Here is a 20,362-nt window from a genome sequence, read left to right on the forward strand (position 1 = left end):
GTCATATTTTTCACCTTTCTGCCAAGGAGGCCGAAAAGGACGAAGACAGACCGATCTCCTGAGTTTCCACGGACACGTGGAAACTCTCCCCCCTTCCTTCTCTCTCCATCTGCTCAGAGGAGACAACATCAAGTAAAATCCGTTCTTTTATTTTTATTTCTTTATTAGAAATAGCTTGGTTCAGGATAGAGGAGGATTTTAGGGCGGCTTAGAATCACCACTTATAGTCTAAAGTGTTTGAAGTGTATTTGCATGCCAAGTGTTATTGAATGTTGATCATCGCTGGACTCTGAAGCCGCCGAGCTTCTCAAGTTGTGTCTTTACTGGGTGACACCTGGTGCAGGTGTGCCGTAACACTGAACTGCTATAATAACCTCATGGGGAAATTCACCATTCTCTTTGTCTTCAACTTTACTGGTTTTACTGGTTTGCCGCCGAAATGTTTATGATCCTTTGTCCACTGAGTTTACAACTTTGGGGGAGGGTTTACGACCCTGTGTGTGTGGTACTACACTGAGCCACATTCTGGCGGGCCGCTCCCAAAGCTTCATTCAATACCATATTCCTCTTGTATTTTTGCCATAACTGCTCGTTTGATTTCATACAAAAGCAACGCTGTTTTATCTTGTTTAGTTAGAGATTTTACGCTTTTGTGTAAAACATTTACATGTTTGATTAGGTGAAGATTATTGAATCGGAAGAGCAAGTTGTATCAGGACTGTTGATTTAATAAATATTCACATAGATAAAGAGAAGGTGTTTGTGTTTATTTTGTGCGAGAGTGATATGTCAGTCAAAATAAGGTCAAAGTTCCCCACGTTTCGGCAGAAACAGTTGATTAAACAGTGACATCTAGTAATAGTTATCAGCTATTACTGAAAATTTAATAATTGTAATTATCAAGGGCTTTGAGCCATAATTACAATCCCAGAGGACATCTCTGGTTTCGATTCATAAATGAGGACTTTTGGTTAAGAAATTAATTTTCTCAAATTATGATTTTTAATTATAATTATTGATAAATATTAATTAATCATCATAATCCCAACACCAGAAAACTGGGATCAGCTCGAAGCACCAACAGGACAAGAATGGGTCACCATCAGTCAGGAATGGAGTTAAATCCAGCAGCTCGGACCGAAAAACCGGAGTTAAGAAGAAGGATCGACACTGGAAATATTATTCCTCAAATCTAGGAATTTATTCAGTCTGCAAAACTGTTTTAATTTATTGATTCTTCCATATGAACATTTTAAAAAGAATAATTTAAAGGTTGTTCTACCCTGCAGTTATTAATGAATTACTCTGCTTGCTTTCTTTCAACTTTAAATTTATTTCCTCTTCCTCCTTTAAATTCAATATTTTACTGTATGCTTTCAGTGTAATAATAACAATTATTATTACTATTAATATGTTTTGCATTTGCATCATATGCTTCTTCCCAAGCCAGACACACAAACTGTTCATGTAACCTCTAAATCTTTTGGTCATTGATATACAGGTCCTTCTCAAAATATTAGCATATTGTGATAAAGTTCATTATTTTCCATAATGTAATGATGAAAATTTAACATTCATATATTTTAGATTCATTGCACACTAACTGAAATATTTCAGGTCTTTTATTGTCTTAATACGGATGATTTTGGCATACAGCTCATGAAAACCCAAAATTCCTATCTCACAAAATTAGCATATCATTAAAAGGGTCTCTAAACGAGCTATGAACCTAATCATCTGAATCAACGAGTTAACTCTAAACACCTGCAAAAGATTCCTGGGGCCTTTAAAACTCCCAGCCTGGTTCATCACTCAAAACCCCAATCATGGGTAAGACTGCCGACCTGACTGCTGTCCAGAAGGCCACTATTGACACCCTCAAGCAAGAGGGTAAGACACAGAAAGACATTTCTGAACGAATAGGCTGTTCCCAGAGTGCTGTATCAAGGCACCTCAGTGGGAAGTCTGTGGGAAGGAAAAAGTGTGGCAGAAAACGCTGCACAACGAGAAGAGGTGACCGGACCCTGAGGAAGATTGTGGAGAAGGGCCGATTCCAGACTTTGGGGAACCTGCGGAAGCAGTGGACTGAGTCTGGAGTAGAAACATCCAGAGCCACCGTGCACAGGTGTGTGCAGGAAATGGACTACAGGTGCCGCATTCCCCAGACCTGGGCTACAGAGAAGCAGCACTGGACTGTTGCTCAGTGGTCCAAAGTACTTTTTTCGGATGAAAGCAAATTCTGCATGTCATTCAGAAATCAAGGTGCCAGAGTCTGGAGGAAGACTGGGGAGAAGGAAATGCCAAAATGCCAGAAGTCCAGTGTCAAGTACCCACAGTCAGTGATGGTCTGGGGTGCCGTGTCAGCTGCTGGTGTTGGTCCACTGTGTTTTATCAAGGGCAGGGTCAATGCAGCTAGCTATCAGGAGATTTTGGAGCACTTCATGCTTCCATCTGCTGAAAAGCTTTATGGAGATGAAGATTTCATTTTTCAGCACGACCTGGCACCTGCTCACAGTGCCAAAACCACTGGTAAATGGTTTACTGACCATGGTATCAATGTGCTCAATTGGCCTGCCAACTCTCCTGACCTGAACCCCATAGAGAATCTGTGGGATATTGTGAAGAGAACGTTGAGAGACTCAAGACCCAACACTCTGGATGAGCTAAAGGACGCTATCGAAGCATCCTGGGCCTCCATAAGACCTCAGCAGTGCCACAGGCTGATTGCCTCCATGCCACGCCGCATTGAAGCAGTCATTTCTGCAAAAGGATTCCCGACCAAGTATTGAGTGCATAACTGTACATGATTATTTGAAGGTTGACGTTTTTTGTATTAAAAACACTTTTCTTTTATTGGTCGGATGAAATATGCTAATTTTGTGAGATAGGAATTTTGGGTTTTCATGAGCTGTATGCCAAAATCATCCGTATTAAGATAATAAAAGACCTGAAATATTTCAGTTAGTGTGCAATGAATCTAAAATATATGAATGTTAAATTTTCATCATGACATTATGGAAAATAATTAACTTTATCACAATATGCTAATATTTTGAGAAGGACCTGTAAACTCTTCATCGTTTCATCTGCAAAACCTTTTTTTTTAGCTCTAGTCAGTTTCTGCAGATCAGCCAATTAACTCTTCTTCATGTTGCCTGCTGCTGACACTAAGAATTTCTGGGCTTACAGGAGCCTCTAGAGGCCGGTGTCGGTAAAGCTGCTTTGGGGTGTAGAGCTCAGAGTCGAAGCCGCTGGGACGGAGGCATATCACCTCCACCTCCTGCTCCTCCTCCTCCTCCTGCTCACCTCCGTCCTTCTGACAGGGAGTGAGGAGGGCCGGGGTTTATACAGGGGGGAGGCGGCAGCGATTAGAGCACAGGAAACAACAACAAAAACCAAACTGAATAACTGACAAAACAAATACACACAAAGCAAATTAAAACATTCAGAACAAACAAATCTAAAAGAAAATTGGAAACATTTGGTTTCACGCACACGGATTAAAGCTGATTCAGGTTTTATTAGCAGGTTAAAATTCTCCAGGCAGGAACCACGGCTGTTCTGAAGGTTCTGGCTCTTTAACGTGTGAACATCAGCTGGTTTAACCCATGAGTCTGAAACAAGCCCTTCTCCGGACATACATTAAAGAACACACAGAAACAAACATAAAGGACATTAAGACGGAGGTGTTGTGTTTGGCAGCAAGCATCATGTTAGCGGAGATGTTCGTTAGCATCTGTAACCAGGATTATAAGAGCGTTTTTCTACCGAAGGATCTCTCCTTCTTGAACTAGACAGCGTGGTAACAAAACAGCGGAGTTTGCTGAGCTGCGCTCAATGTTCCTTCTAATGTAAGAAGAGAGCATCCGTAAAGGTATGTACAATGTTTTTATTAGCATATGTTCAGCATCCACGACTGTAACAGAAATGAGTGGTTAAACGATGTGTGTTTAATGCGTTTTTGCAACCATAAATTATGTTTATAGGGTAGGTTCTTCATCTTCGTCCGCGTACATGTTGCTTCTATGGTCTGCAAGTTCAACACGCCCGCGGGTGACATTACGGTTCGCGCAGAAGAACCAAGTATTCTGCGGATCCGAGTTGAACCAGATTATGCCCTCTGGAACCCTCTTTTTATTGGTGGAAACATGAATCACTGGTTCAAAATTACATTCAGGAATCTGGAATGGCGCCGAACTGCGTTGGTGGAAAAGGGGTATAAGAGGTCCAAGCCCACGGAGACGAGGGATCACGGCAACAATTATTTATCCAACTGCAACATAAAACCATAAAAAACTGGAAACTTCCCAAAGAACATGAGTACAGTCCATACACTGCTACTTAGCTACTAAAATTCACTACTACTCACCAATAGGTGGCGCTATGGCTAAGAAAAACTCTTTTTGGGGTACTTCTAAGCTTCTTAAGAACCTGAACCGCTGATAGTTTTTTGGCTTTTCACCTCTAAACCATTAAAAATACCTTTGATTTATAGAATCCTTGCAGGAAGTAGCTCTGCCCATTTCCAACTAAACATTTTAGAACCATGTTGTTATAAAAAACACCCTGATGAAATGTCACCTTAAAGTTTAAGTCTGAATGGCGGAGAAATCTGCATATTTTATTTAAATGTGAATCCAAAACTAATTTTTGGGAGATTTTTGAAATGATTTGAAATAGGTATGTGAAACAGTTTTACGGCTAGTCAGCTAAAAAGTTTGTTGGCCAAATCTCAGACATTATAACAGATACTTAGATTCAATTTTTTATCCACACGTGGCGAACATCTAACACTAGTGGGCGCTATAATACGGAGGTTTATTTTCATAAAAAATAACTGAACTGATTTGCATGTAATTTTGAAGGTTTAAGGAAACATCTTCAATATGGTAATGCAAGGCTAAAGCGGACGATGCATATGAACAAAAATATTAATCCAGCCTTTGAAAGCACAGACATAAATCCATAGTAGATTTCTGTGTGGGGACTGAGAACGCCATATGTAACAAAACAAGCTAAGATTTCTGAAAGGAAACATGATTGGGCTTGTTTCTGGAAGGAAGAACCACTCTGCAGCTCAGCTGACCTGTTTGTCGGAGCAGACCACAACGCTGTAGATCAGCGGGGGAATAGAGCCTTCTTTGGTTTTCCCAACATCACTGCGGAAATGTTCGCTGGCAGACTGACAGCTGAGGAATGAAACAAAGCATTACTCAAACCAGCCTGTGGTACGGAGCTTTTATTTCAGCAACTCCAGTCAGGTTTACCTGGCCGGCAGCTTGTAGATGTAGCTGCAGCCGTCTTCGGTCCAGATGATGACTTTATCTGCTGCGATGAACTCCCCTCCGGTCCACGACTGGTCGCTGTCACTCGGCACGGAGCAGAGCAGGGAGTAGTCTCCTGCATCGAACACCTAGCATAAAAAAAGACAGAATGCATCTTTATTTGTTCAACATGTTGTGAGACAGGTGAGGCTGCAGGATCCTACCCTCCAGTACTTGGAGCAGACCACCAGCAGACTGCTCTGAGTGAAGCTGCAGAAGGAGATGCTCTGGCACCCCTGACAGTAGATGGGTTTGGACTCTTCCTCAAAGACAGGATCCAGGTCCTGAACACACGGATAACAGAGTTCACGGACAAAACGGGAAGTGTGTGTTTATGTCAGTGTGTGTGTGAGATCTCGTGCAGCATAGTGAGGTTCAACACCTACAAACCTGCATCTTGCTGACCTCAGCTGTTATCATCCAGACCTTCAGAATCCCCGTCACTGATACTGCCACCACCGTGTCCTCTGAGGAGACACAGGACATTCAAACTGTGCTCATAAGCTACATAGAGCAAGTCAACACTGGCCCGTTTCGGCACAGTGTGCACTAAGCTGTTAAAATCCTCCCTCCTTCTCCACCTAAATGAGTCCCACCTTGTGTGCGATGGGATCGGATGATGCTCATGGAGCTGATCCAGTCTGGAGAGATCTTGGAAACCAGGGAGTACAGTACCTCCAGGCTGGTGGCGTCCACCACCAGGATCTCTGGATAGTGTCCATTGCAGAGCAGACGTCCTTCCTTCTGAGTGCCAATGGTGAACTGATAGAACTGACCCAAGAAGAAACCAAAAAAACAGAAAAACATTTTTGGTTTCTTCAGACTCAAACGGCAACAAAACCTTGTTATTTTTCTAAACACGGTTTGAATTTTGAACATAGTATTTAAATTCTGTAGAAGTGGTGATGTTATATTGTAAACTGTAAGCCTGCTTTAATAAATGAACACTGACAATTATTTCTTTACACAAGGCGGGGGACCTGTGGCCGTGTCTCTGACAGGCTGGTCTGCAGCACAGGGGCCCCACAAGGAAACGTGCTGGGACCGTTCCTGTTCACCCTCTACACTACAGACAATCAACTCCGCTGGCTGCCATCTTCTCAGATGACTCTGCCAGAGTCAGCCTCATCACAGGTGAGGATGACTCAGAGTACAGACAGAGGACACAGGACTTTGTGGACTGGTGCCAGCGGAACCACCTCCTGACCAGCGAGGAGAAAACCAAGGAGCTGCTGGTGGATTTCCACAGGTGCAGACCCACCACACCAACCCTGGTGAACATCCAGGGAACTGACATTGAGATAGTGGATTCTTAGTACCTGGATGTTCACCTGAACAATAAACTGGACTGGAGTCACAAGACTGATGCTCTTTACAGGACGGGTCAGAGCAGACTCTACCTGCTGAGGAGACCGAGATCTTTTGGAGTGCAGTGGGTGCTACTGAAGACCTTTTTTACTCTGTGGTGGCATCTGCACTTTCTATGGTGTAGTATGTTAGAGAAGCTAAGGCCAGCTCTGTCCTAGGATCCCTGGACCCAGTGCAGGCGCTGGGAGAGAGGAGGACTGTAGCATAAACATCACAACGTCTCCCATCCCACACAGGAAGCTGTTACAGAACTGGAGAGCTCCTTCAGTGATAAACTGCTGCATCCTAGATGCAAAACGTGGCGTTATCACAGGTCCTTCCTAGCAGCAGCTGTTAGACTTTATAACCATCACTCCTTCCAACAGACTCCATAAGTCTTTACATCCCTGCTGTTATTTGCACCTTTTTTTCTGTCTCTTGTAAATAGTCTGTTGTTGTCTCTATGCACAAATATAGATGTCCATCTGAATCCCCCTCCTCAGTCACACATTTCTTTTAACCTATGCTATTTTTATTTATTCAATGAATTTTCTGATTCTGTAAATTTGCTCTTCCTGTACAGTCTATATCTTTTGTTTTTAGATTTTACCTTTGTGTGAATCTGCATGATTAAATTTTGTCTTTCACTTTGCTGCTGGTACACCTGAATGTTCCCACTGAGGGACAATAAAGGGTATTTCTATTCTATTCTGAGTCTGTAGGATTATAAATCGTTTCAGGACAGAGTACAAATCACTCTTTGTGCATCAAAAGGTTTACAACAAGCTAAGAGTTTATTTTAAGCTGCACAGCGCCCCCTGGATTCACTGTACACAATGGTCACAGAATTAGGTGTCTGAGTAAGATTTTTTATTTCTCTTTTCTGCTGATTTTATGTTTTTATTTTTAAAACATAAAAAGAAAAATCAAACCATATATTTTGACCATAATTTTCCTGCTCAGGTGATTTTTAACACAAAAACCCCAAAATGTGCAACTTGCAATTCAATCTTTTGTTGTTTCATTATTGTTTCTACCGACCTTTACTGTGTCACAACTTTAAATTTTTCATGTTTTATCTGCTGCCTAAAAACAAAGTGAAAATCTGACTCCAAAACAGTTTCAGCTGAACTTTATGTTTAGGGAGAACACCAGTTATGTCTTTGCTTAATTAAAGGGAGAGGCAGCATCGGGGTGCGGGGGTTCCTGGTTCCTGTCCAGGCCAGGCAGGACTTTCCCAAATCTGCAAGTTCTTCCTGGGTGCCTAAAGGCTCCCAAATAGTCGGGCTTACTGGACTCCGCAGACATCAAAGTGGATTCAATGCGAACCCAAAGCGGTTGTCCGCCAGACATGTTTACGGTGTCACATAAACTCCTCACCGGGAAAAAGTCCCCACGTGGAACTGTTTTATATGCGACATGCTGCTCCAAGCAGCCAGTCGTGACGACGCGTGGCGTCACTCCCACTCTCTGCATCACACTGACAGGTGTGTTTCCATTCTTCATCCCTAGTCTGGATTAATGGCCTTATACACATCTTCTTTTCTTTTTGTTTTTCCAAAGCTTCAAGGCAAATTAGCTCTTCCTCCTCGTCCGATGACGCCATGGCAGGAAGTATGGAAAATGTAGGAATTTGGCTCGACGCTGTGCACAGTACGGCCGACACTGTGGGAACCTTTAGTTTTCTCAGGGGGTGTGGTTTTTAGTGACGTTCTGGTTCTGTTCTGTTCTGTTCTGGCTGTCTGGGCTATAAGTGGTTTTAAGCTCCAGCGCCAGCTCTGCTCCAAACCTGGACCTCTTCTATGAGCGCTTCGATCCTGTAACCCTGAATATAATAAAATACTCTCCTTTTACAGACATCTATTTCTGCCAAAATATTAATTGATTTCTTCTTATTAAATATGTTCTATTGAAACCAAAGGACATGACTGAGCTTGTGTTTAACTGATGAAGTCTTCAGGTCTGCACACCGGGATCCCTCCAAGTCACACTGAGCATCAGGTGAGTCCTCGTCTTACCTGAATCCCAGTGTGAGCGCAGGCCAGCTTGGTGAACTCAATACAGCGTCCGTCATTTACGTCCCACAGACACATCTCCCTGGAAGCACAGAAAATCGGATCCAGCAAAGATTTTGGAACAGAACATGGAATACTGTGAAGCTGTGATGGAAACCGACCCGCTCTCTGAGGCGCTGACGATGTACTGCTTGTCGCTGCTCGCGCTGGCTTTGGACAGACAGGTGATGGAGGCCGTGTGACCGAACAGCATCGCCCTGGGACAGATCTGGAGACGGGACGAGAGAAATAAAAACATTACAGGAAACAGAGGAAAAATGTAAGATAAGAAAAAAAAACTAAAGCAAACAATAAACATCCAGATGGAAGAAAATAGATATGATAAAAAAACAAGGTTAGAAAAAACACAAAGACAAGAAGTTAGGAATAAATATGAAATAAAATAACAAACATAAAAAGAAAAAAGAAAACATCAATCAACGAATCAGCCTTTATTCATAGAGCGCCTTACAGACCCAGTGCTGCACAAGTCCAAAAATAAAAGATACAAAAACATAAAAATGACCAAAGACACAAACAGCTCCATTAAAACAGATGAAAAAGAAAATAACAGCTAAAAACAGTAAGAAATGTAAGTAAAGAAAAATAAAAGACTAACAATTAAAATGGCCTGAAATTAAACAGACCGACCTCCAAAAGAAACCTAAAATCATTCCAGGTATCGGCAGACTTTACAGTCAGAGGAAGATGGCTCCAGAGTTTGGGAGCAACAGCAGAAAAAGCTCCGTCTCCTCAGGTCACAAGACCAGTTCCTTTCTCCTGGGAATGTGGAGCTTGTGCAGAAGCTCTGTTAGATAAGGAGGTGCCTGACCGCTTAAACATTTAAAAACCAAATTCAAATCTTAAAATCAATCCTGAAACCTACAGGCAACCAGTGCAGGGAGGACAATATGGAGTTAGTGTGCTCAGGTCGCTTATTACCCGTAGCAGCAGTATTTACACAAATTGAAAACTTTTATTAAAAACACTCCCAGATTCCTGACAGCAGGACAATTAACACAACTAAAAGGTCCAACAGTGCTGCTGCATCTTGGAAGCAGATCAGCTTTTTTCCCAAAAAAACATCTCTGTCTTATTTCCATTTAAATGGAAGAAGTTTATCTCCATCTAAGTTTTTATGTCATTTAAACAGTTAACCAGATTCTGTACTGATTGGCTTCCTCTTCTTTTCAACAGGAGATAAGTTTGCAGATCATCTGCAAAACAGTGAAAAGACAATTCCTAAGAGTCGAGAACCAAAGGAAGTATATAAAGTGAGAAAAGAAAAGGTCCTAAGATGGAGCCTTGTGGTACCCCAGAACTCAAAGGGGCCTCAGAGGAGGGACACTGACCCAACTGGACAGAAAAACTTCTGCCAGACCGGTAGGAGCGAAACCAATTAAGAGCCGTGTCCTTAAAACCAACAGACTGGTCCAGACGTGGTAATAAAACATGGTTGACTGTGTCAGAAGCAGCAGGAAATCAAGCAAGATTAAAACAGCAGAATCTGCAGTTAAAGCAGATCGTTAAAAACTCTGAGTACTTCTGTTTCTGTGCTGTGATACGATTTAAAACAAGACAAAACTTTTCAACAGCCCCATGAAGCTGTTGATGCTCCTGAGGTTCGAGATAAACCACCTTCTCTAACATTTTTGGAAAAAAAGGCAGCTTAGAAATAGGCCTAATTTTGACAGAACAATAGAAAAGCAACTTAGATCCAAAACCAAAAAAAGAGATTTGAATATCAAAGTAAATAAAAATACCAAAATAACAAAGGTAACAAAAAGACATCATCACCTGGAGCTCTGGCGTCATGTCCCACAGACAGATCTGTCCATCATGGCAGCCCGTGATGATGGTGCTGAAGTCGTCCATCACCAGTAAGCTGCTGATGCAGTGAGTGGGGGCCGTCCGCCCCCACAGCACGATGGGCAGGACCAGATTGTTCCCCGACATGATGCTGACTTATCTGGGTGCAGAAACAAACAGGGAGGAGTTGGATCTCATCGCAGGAGCCCACAAATCAGAGCTGAGCTGCTGCTACAGAGAATCACTCTGATAACTGATAATGGAGCCAGACTGGTTCAGTACAGGAGGCCTGAACACTGGGAGAACATCTGAAGGACAGAAGTTTGACTCCAACAGCAGAATGACAGGAAAGAGATCGCAACATGCCACTTCACTTCAGGATTGTCCTGATCTTGAAGGGGTTTCAGGAATCCATCATGTGTTGATTAATCGTGTGCTTTGATTTCTACAGTAAGACATTAGATGGAGGTACAGGGATTTGGTCCAAATTTCAGATTAGAAGCATTTGTAATGCTGCTGCAGCAAAGTGAAGATCAGCTTTAACAGAAGTGTGAATATAAATCCAAGACTCTGTTCGTACCTGGCTCATTCAGATTAAGCCACAACAGGCAAAATTTGGCATTAAAATAATCAATCAGATCTCTGTTACCCGCTTTCCATGCAAATAATCACATGAGCTGAGCAACAAACAGGACATCAAAATGTCTGCTGATGTTTGTCTAAGATCATAGAAACACTCTTGCTGAGATTCTCCAAAGTCACATTTCAGTGGAGTTAGTTGCTATTAAACTCCCGGTCTTTCACGTAGTTTAACAAGACGTAAAGGAGAATAAATAATGTGTGAATTTACACAGCTCAGTGTCAGCACAGACACAGATTTTCACCTTTAAAAGCCCAGCTGCTGTGAAACTAGAGCTCGCTTTCAGCTGCTCTACAAACAACCTGGATCTTCACATAATGCTCCGTTATTAGCTAACGGGATAAAAAAGCTCTAGAGCTCATATTCTAGCAGTGGGATTGACATAGAACATTTTGCAGTCCCACAGGGAGCTCCAAAAACAATCATAGTCTTAATGTCAGTAATTGTTTTGAAGTCGATGTAAGAAGAAAATCTGACCGAGAGGATCAAGATTTTCATACTTATCCAGACATGGAAATGTTAAAAACAGGATGCATGATGTAAAAAAAATCCCAGGACGGAGATATTATTGTTAAATGTTGCAATTATTGTGATAAATGCACATTTTCTCCCTCATCTTTTACTTGTTTGTAATGCAAAAACCGCCAACTGTCATCTGTGGTAATATTACACACAATGATAACATGACAATATTTGCACCGTAGTTTTGTTAATTCCAAACTATTCTACACTTCGCCAAATTGTGTAAAATTCTTGCTAAAAATATCATTTATATTAATTGATAATTACAGTTTATTCAACCCGAAGTTAATCACAGGCCAGAATTTATACACGTTTCTGTTAAAATGACTGAAAAAAATGGAGTGATACTGGATCAAAAAGCTGCCAGAGTCCAAAGAGTGTTCACTAAAAAAGATTCAATGCATTATTGCTGCTTGGAAGGGATATACACCAAAGAAATTAGGCCCTGCAGTTTTGGATGCGTGAAAATTGATCTAATATACATGATGTAGTTTTGCAGCATTACAGATTGATTTAAAGGTGTCCAAAAACAACCACGCAAATGAAATTATCGAATAAAACACTAAAAACAGTGATAAATGTAAATCTACACGATGCACAGGTTTACTGTGTGTCACGGCTTCAGTAAGAAGCTAATAAGGACTCAGCATCTGCAGTCATGAAGGCAGAGCAGGGCAGAAATCATTACCAAGCATCAGCTGCTTCTGTTTACAACTAAATTTAGATCAACACTCTGACGTTTTAATTTAAGCCTGACAGTTTGCAGCTTAAAGTTAGACAAAAAACACGAACATCACTGTAAATGACTAATAAAACAGATATTCAACCCAGCAGCTAACTGTCCCTGGTCATCGGACGTTAGAGGACAGGCTAGCGCTAACACTTCCGCTTTAGCAAAGCTAACGGCACCAAAACACCCGATAAAAAACGGTTCAGACGTACCAGAAACTGGTGTCCTACTGGGACATCTCCGATAAACTGGGGGCTTTCACAAATACCGTTCCTCCTGCCGCCAATAAAAACAAAAACCACCGTTTCTCTGTGCCGCTTCTGCTAGCTCGTCCTACCGACAAACAGACCTGACAGGTCAGCTGATCAGGCACATCCGGTCCCTCACAAAATAAAATAAAATAAAATAATTTTTCTCCAACTATTTGGGGCAACCACTGTTCTCTACCTACCATTCCACCCAAATAAAATGAAAGCCATCATATTTTACTTGGTATTTTTTTAAAGAACATCACTCTGACTTTGTAACTTGTGAAAAAGCCCTTTCTCCTCTTGAATAGCATAACTGTCACATGCTATGTAAAAAAATATTTAAATAAGTGACACTCAACAGAACGTCACGATTAAAGGTTTAGAGCTTATGATGACTGGTTTCAAGTAATAGTTTTAAGATACCAATGACTGTAAAATATTAAGTCATGATTAAGGTGCCACTAATCAAAATTATGATGTTATGAGTCGTGACTATCATAAATAAATTAATGAGCTATTTAATTCACGATTACATAATGCTAAGTCCTGATTATAAGATACTTAGTCATGATTATAAGTCATGAATATCTAATAATAATAATGAGACACTAAGCAACAGTTATGAGGCAGTGGAAGTGATATGTGTTCCAAAGTTAAAATTTTGAGATCTAACTTCATAACAGGGAATTACTGCTGAAGAATAGAGCTGCCAACTCAGCTAAAGAAAAATAGAGCTGTGTCACATTATAACATGAAAACTTTATGGTACTAACAAAATACTTTTCATGTTTGTACAATCTAAACTTGCTTTACTATAACATAAACACTAATCACATTATATAAAAAAATATTTTTCGTATTCTTACAGTCTGATATTTATATATATATTTATACTCAACTGTGAATGGGTCCAAACATTTTGGTTAATGTTTGGTACTCTGGGTGACAACAGAACCCACATGAATGCAGTTCAGGTGGTGCAGTTTGCATCTATGGAGCTTGCCCTGCACCTTCAGCTGATCAGTGAGAAATGCTGCCATCTCAGATTCTCTTATTCGTCCTCTTGTTCTTCTCAGTGTACACATAATTATCATAATACTGTCTGTCAGCTGCTAAATAACAGCAAAATATCTCCATGACTCAATCCAAGCATGAAATAGAAACTGTTTCCATACACATTTTCTCAAACACTTATGTGCACCACAATCAACATCATAATTTGTAATAACATGATAGTATATTGTAGAAATATAAAAAGTATATTATTTGAACAATACAATCTTCACAATATACGTGATATATTTCTATTTTTCCATTGGTTTGATGGTGGCTATTTGTGGAAAATAGAAAATGATTAAATGATGGCATTGCATCTAATCACCTTGAAAACCAATAAATGTGCTCAGTTTTTTGTTTTTCAGGTGTTTGTTTTTGCCAGGTGGCAGAAATGGGCTCCCGTAATTTCCAAATTATATTTTGTAGTTTTATTCCTGCACCTCCAAGAAACCGGAAGTCCCAGCTGTTGCTGTCTGAGCTTGACTTCCGGCCAGATGGGTGGTTGTCGGTGGTGAGACTACGTCGAAGAAGAACGGTTTTGGTGCGGCGCGGGAAAAACAAAAATAGAAATATATCGGATTCGGAAAAGGTGGATTTGGGCATAAACTGGTTTGTGAATGGTTCGGTTGGAAATGGAGACAGGAAATGAGGAAGACATGGATTTTGAAGGGTGGACGCCAGCTGGGAGAGGAAGAGGGAAAGGACGTGGAAGAAATAAAATAGATGAAGGAAAGGGAATTGGTGATAAAATTCATAGTTCAAATAATATTAGTGAAGAGGGGAAGAAAGGTAGGGAAATCACAAAGATGAAATATAAAGAATTATTGCAAAATAATGTAGATACAAATAAATTAATAAATGAACCATTTACACAAGGAGAATTGAACTTTGTAACCAGGAAAACAAAAAAATACATCACCTGGAAAAGATCAAATGTACTATACGATGATAGAACATCTTAATGACAAAGCAAAAGACAAAATATTATAATTATATAATAAAGTCTGGGAGGAGGGAGAGCTGCCACAGAGCTGGAAGGAAGCAATAATTATTCCAATAGCTAAACCAGGAAAAGATAACACAAAACCAGAAAATTATAGACCGATCGCATTAACATCAAATATTTGTAAAATAATGGAAAAAATGATTAATAATAGATTAACATATTATTTAAATATTAATGGGTATATATCTAGAAATGGGTTAGAAAAGGGAGAAGCACAAATGACTCTGCATTATGTTTAGAATATGAAATTAGGAGAGCACAAATAAACAAAGAAAATGTAGTAGCTGTATTTTTCGACATAGAAAAAGCTTATGACATGATGTGGGTTGAAGGATTATTAATTAAATTAAATAAAATGGGTATTACTGGAAAAATGTTTAACTGGATTAAAGATTTTTTTATCAAATAGAAAAATACAAGTAAGAATTGGTCAAGAATTGTCAGGTAAATATATAATAGATAATGGTACTCCTCAAGGAAGTATTATAAGTCCATTATTGTTTTCTATAATGATAAATGATGTATTTAAAAATATTGGTAAGGAAGTCGGTTGCTCACTATTTGCAGATGATGGAGTTATATGGAAAAGGGGTCATAATATCAAACTTATTGAAAAGAAAATACAGGATGAGATTATTAGAATAGAACAATGGGGATTTAAATTCTCAGTAGAAAAAACAAAAGTAATGGTGTTTACACAGAAAAGGAAAGGAGAAAATATAAAACTAAAATTATACAATCAAGTTTTAGAACAAGTAAAAAATATAACATTTTTAAGTATATGGTTTGATGAAAAAATTATATGGAAAGTACATATAGAAAGAATCATAGACAAATGCAAAAAAATATTAAACATTATGAGATGTATGGCTGGTATTGATTGGGGAGCAGATCGAACATCATTAAAAATAATTTATACAAGATTAATTAGATCAAATATTGATTATGGAAATATAATTTATGGATCAGCAGCAAACACTCATCTTATAAAATTAGACAATATACAACATCAAGCTTTAAGAATTTGTACAGGAGCAATCAGAACCAGTCCAATAGCAGCACTTCAGGTAGAGATGGGAGAGATGCCATTAGATCTACGAAGGAAACAGTTAGCAATAAATTACTGGATAAACTTACAAAGCAATAATCTGGATCATCCCACACGTGATATTTTAAAACCATGCTGGGAAAAAGAAAAAAAACAAGTTAAGAGTTTTGGTTGGATTATCAATAATATAGCAGAAGAATTTCAAATATATGAAAAAGAAATAAGTTCAATGTTGCCTTTGCCAGTGATACCACCGTGGCTGTTACCAGAAGCAGTGGTGGATATGGTGTTGATGGAAAAGAAAAAGGATCCAAAATGTAGATTAGATTCAAGTATAATACAAGAATATATAAACAATTTCTATCATTATGTCCAGATTTACACAGACGCATCAAAAACAGATGAAAAAATAGGAGTAGCATTTGTAATACCAGAATTTAAAATAAAAGTAGGAAAAAGAATTACAGATGGATTATCAGTATATTCAGGAGAATTATTAGCAATATTGTTAGCAGTGCAGTGGGTGGAGGATATAAAACCATTAAAAACAATCATTTGTTCAGACTCAAGTTCAGCATTATTAAGTTTAAAACATAATCATTCAGAGGGTAGACCAGACAACATACTTTATTTAGAATACAAAGAATGGGATTAATATTAGTGTTTTTATGGGTACCAGCACATGTAGGAGTTGAAGGGAATGAGAAGACGGACAGGATGGCAAAGAAGGCAACACAAAACAACATTAGCTTTATAATAAATATTAGTAGGTCAGAGGCAAGAAATATAATTAAACAGAGAATCAGGAAAGAGTGGCAAAAAAGGTGGGATGAAGAAAAGAAAGGAAGATGGTTTTACAGAATCAACAAGATAGTAGGAGAAGTAAGAACAGGAAGAAGGAGTAGAAAAGAGGAAAGATTAATTACAAGATTAAGATTTGGACATAAAGGACTTAATTCTACATTGTTCAAGATAAAGAAACATAATACAGGAAAATGTGATTATTGTGGAGAGGAGGAAACAGAACATGTAATATTGAAGTGTCAGAAATATGAACAAGAAAGAACAATTTTAAGGAGAGAATTTGTAGGTATTAAAGAAAATTTTATTTTGAGAGATACTTTGCAAAGAAGTTTAGGTAGCAAACATATTCAAATTATAATTAGATTTTTCAAGAAAACTAAATTAATAAATAAAATTTGATTGTTGTAATAGTAAATAAGATTTAAAACCATGAAGAACCACACTCCATACCAGTAGGTGGCGGTAATGCACATCATAACGTTATTTGTCAACTGCCAAAAAATAATACAAGAAGAAGAAGAATTGGTGATATCCAAGGTAGCAAGCGAGAATTGGAAGGAAGTAGTTCAGAAGAAGAAAGGATAGTTGGGAGGAAAGTTATGAGGGAGGAATTTAAAATAATATTGGAACTTAATAACGAGGAAGAACAGGATAACATCAGCCCCATTGTGTTGTCAAGAGAGATAAAAAAGAAAATTGGAGATGTTGAAATGGTAAAGATTTTGAGAGATGGAAACTTATTGGTAGTTTGTAAAAATGAAGAACAAAAGAACAAGGCTTTAAAGGTGGATAATATCTGCAAGAAAACGGTGTTGGAGAAAAAAATCATGGGAGAAAATAAAAAAATTAGAGGAGTGATTTATGGGATCCTCTAGATGAAGATCTTGATAAAATTAAGAGAAGTATTATTGGTGCAAAAGTGAATAACTTGAAGAGATTGTCAAAAACAATAAATGGAGAAAAAGTAGGAAGTATGTCAATCTTCATTGAATTTGACGAAAAAGAGTTGCCACAAAACATTAAAATAGGTTATCTTAGCTTTCAGGTTAGACCTTATATCCCTCCACCACTTCGTTGTTTCAAAGGTCAAAGGTCACATAGCAATGGACACATAGCTGCAGTTTGTAAAGGGAAGCAGAGATGTCCAAAATGTGGTGAAGATCACAAGTTTGAAGAATGTAAAGAAGAAGTACAAGAAAAATGTTGTAACTGTGGAGGGCAACATAGAGTTACGTATGGAGGATGTGAAGTAAGGAAGAAGGCAAAAGAAATCATACAGATTAAAATGACTAAAAACATAAGCTATGCAGAAGCAGTTAAAAATGTGAAGGAACAGAAAACAAGAAAGATTGAACAAATAGTGAATCGCTAACGGACAAGAACTTAAAGGTTATATTGATAGTCTTGAAGAACAACCAGAAATTATTTGTGTTCAGGAAACATGGTTAAAAACCACATTGGATTTTGTGATAAAAGGATATGATGGTGTAAGAAGAGAAGTGGAGGAAGATGTGGAATATTTATTAAGCAAGGGATACAATATCAAGTATTAGGGAAAGAACTTGAATATATAGTGACTGAGATATGGGAACAAGAAGGTAAATTTAAAATAATAAATTTTTATAATCCATGTAAAACATTGTCAATTGAAATAATGGAGGAGTTAAATGAATATTTGGAAGGGAAAGTAATTTGGTGTGGAGATTTTAATGCAAATAGTACATTGTGGGGTAATTGTAATGATAAAAATGGACAAGTTATAGAAGAATTAATGGAAATAAAAAATCTAGTATGTATTAATGATGGGAGGGGAACAAGAATCAATGTAAGAACAGGGATGGAATCAGTTATTGATTTAACAATGGTTTCAAATGGTTTAGCTGGTAGTTGTGAGTGGTGAAAAAATCAACTATAGGTAGTGATCATTATCCCATTACAATAAGAGTAGGATTAACTTTAAATAATAAGAATATAAATGTCAATAAAAAACTAAATTTTAATAAGGCAGACTGGACTAAATTTAGATACTTGAGTCAAATAAACTTAGAGAAAGTAGATATGAGAATGGATATAAATGATGTAAATTTAAAAATTTGTAAGATAATCATGGAAGCAGCAGATAATTCTATAAAGAAAGCAGGTTGTAAAAGTAATAAGAAAATGGTAACATGGTGGACAAATGAATGTAAAGAAGCAATAAAGTTAAGAAATAAAACATTTAAGGTACTAAAAGGAAATCCAATTTATAAGAATTTAATTGATTATAAAAGAAAGCAAGCAATAGTAAGGAGAACTATTAAGAAGGTAAAAAGAGAATATTGGAGAAATTTCTGTAGCACAATAGAGAAAGAAACAAAAATATAAAAAATTTGGAAAATAATTAAAAGAATGAATGGCATAAAGAGAGAGTTTGAATATCCTATATTAAAAATAAATAATATAAATATAATAAAAGATGAAGATAAACTTGAAATATTGGCAAGAATATTTAGTAAAATTAATAGTTCAAATAATATTAGTGAAGAGGGAAGAAAAGGAAGAGAAAATACAAAACTTATATATAAAGATGTATTACAGAGTGTTGAAGAAACAAATAATTTGTTAAATGTTGAATTTACAAAAGCTGAATTAAATTATGCACTTAGGAAGACAAAAAATACAGCACCAGGTAAAGATCAAATTTGGTACAGAATGATAAGGCAACTTGGTGGAAAATCGAAAGATATAATATTACAATTATATAATAAAATATGGGAGGAGGGAAAATTACCACTGAGCTGGAAGGAATCAATTATAGTACCAATAGCTTTAACATCAAATCTATGTAAAATAATGGAAAAAATGATTAATAGTAGACTAGTATATTATTTAAATAATAAAGGATATATGTCAAAGTATCAAAGTGGTTTTAGAAAAGGGAGGAGTACTAATGATCCAATGCTATGCTTAGAGCATGAAATTAGAAGAGCACAGGTAAATAAAGAAAGTGTAGTGGCTGTATTTTTTGATATAGAAAAAGCATATGATATGATGTGGGTGGAAGGATTATTAATTAAATTACAAATACTGGGCATTAAAGGGAAAATATTTAAATGGATCAAAGATTTTTTAACAAATAGGAAAATACAAGTTAGAATTGGGGAAGTGATCTCAGGAAAATATATAGTAGAAAATGGAACTCCACAGGGGAGTATTATAAGTCCGTTATTGTTTTCAATTATGATAAATGATGTATTTAAAGATATTGGAAAAGTAATGGGATGTTCACTCGTTGCAGACGATGGAGCTGTTTGGAAAAGAGGAAAAAATGTAAAATTAATTGTAAAGAAATTACAAGAGGTTATTATTGAAATAGAGAAATGGGCGTTACAATGGGGATTTAAGTTTTCAGTTGAAAAAACCAAAGTAATGATATTTAATCAGAAAAAAATAAACAAGGAAATAAAATTAAAATTATATAACCAAGAATTAGAGCAAGTAAAGTATCTAAAATTTTTAGGATTATGGTTTGATGAAAAACTAAAATGGAATATACATATTCAAAAAGTTGTTGATAAATGTAAGAACATTTTAAATATTATGAGATGCTTGGCTGGCAGTGACTGGGGAGCAGATAGGAAATTACTAAAACAGATTTATACAGGAATGATAAGATCTAACATAGACTTTGGTTGTATAGTTTATGGTTCAGCAGCTAAAACACATCTGGTTAAATTAGATATTATCCAACATCAGGCATTAAGATTATGTACTGGAGCATTTAAAACTACA

General features: G+C 37.7%; 1 protein-coding gene across 4 annotated transcripts in view; it reads right to left on the reverse strand.

Annotated features, from left to right (window-relative positions):
- Positions 1 to 12,790, reverse strand: part of LOC124872469 (WD repeat-containing protein 7) — a 137,015-nt gene extending 124,225 nt beyond the window's left edge. For 2 of the 4 annotated variants that reach the window (XM_047372516.1, XM_047372514.1), the window contains exons 1-10: positions 12,639 to 12,790; positions 10,523 to 10,694; positions 8,848 to 8,954; positions 8,690 to 8,768; positions 5,921 to 6,095; positions 5,715 to 5,791; positions 5,489 to 5,608; positions 5,268 to 5,413; positions 5,087 to 5,189; positions 3,188 to 3,316 (exon numbers count right to left, since the gene is read on the reverse strand). In XM_047372516.1, the coding sequence (XP_047228472.1) occupies positions 3,188 to 3,316; positions 5,087 to 5,189; positions 5,268 to 5,413; positions 5,489 to 5,608; positions 5,715 to 5,791; positions 5,921 to 6,095; positions 8,690 to 8,768; positions 8,848 to 8,954; positions 10,523 to 10,681 (1,095 nt within the window). In that variant the 5' untranslated portion in view covers positions 10,682 to 10,694; positions 12,639 to 12,790. The remainder of the gene's footprint in view (positions 1 to 3,187; positions 3,317 to 5,086; positions 5,190 to 5,267; positions 5,414 to 5,488; positions 5,609 to 5,714; positions 5,792 to 5,920; positions 6,096 to 8,689; positions 8,769 to 8,847; positions 8,955 to 10,522; positions 10,695 to 12,638) is intronic. The other 2 variants (XM_047372518.1, XM_047372517.1) reach the window with 1 other exon arrangement.
- Between the last annotated feature and the right edge of the window lie 7,572 nt (positions 12,791 to 20,362).

Source organism: Girardinichthys multiradiatus, chromosome 8, assembly GCF_021462225.1.
Source record: "Girardinichthys multiradiatus isolate DD_20200921_A chromosome 8, DD_fGirMul_XY1, whole genome shotgun sequence".
Classification (NCBI taxonomy): Eukaryota; Metazoa; Chordata; class Actinopteri; order Cyprinodontiformes; family Goodeidae; genus Girardinichthys; species Girardinichthys multiradiatus.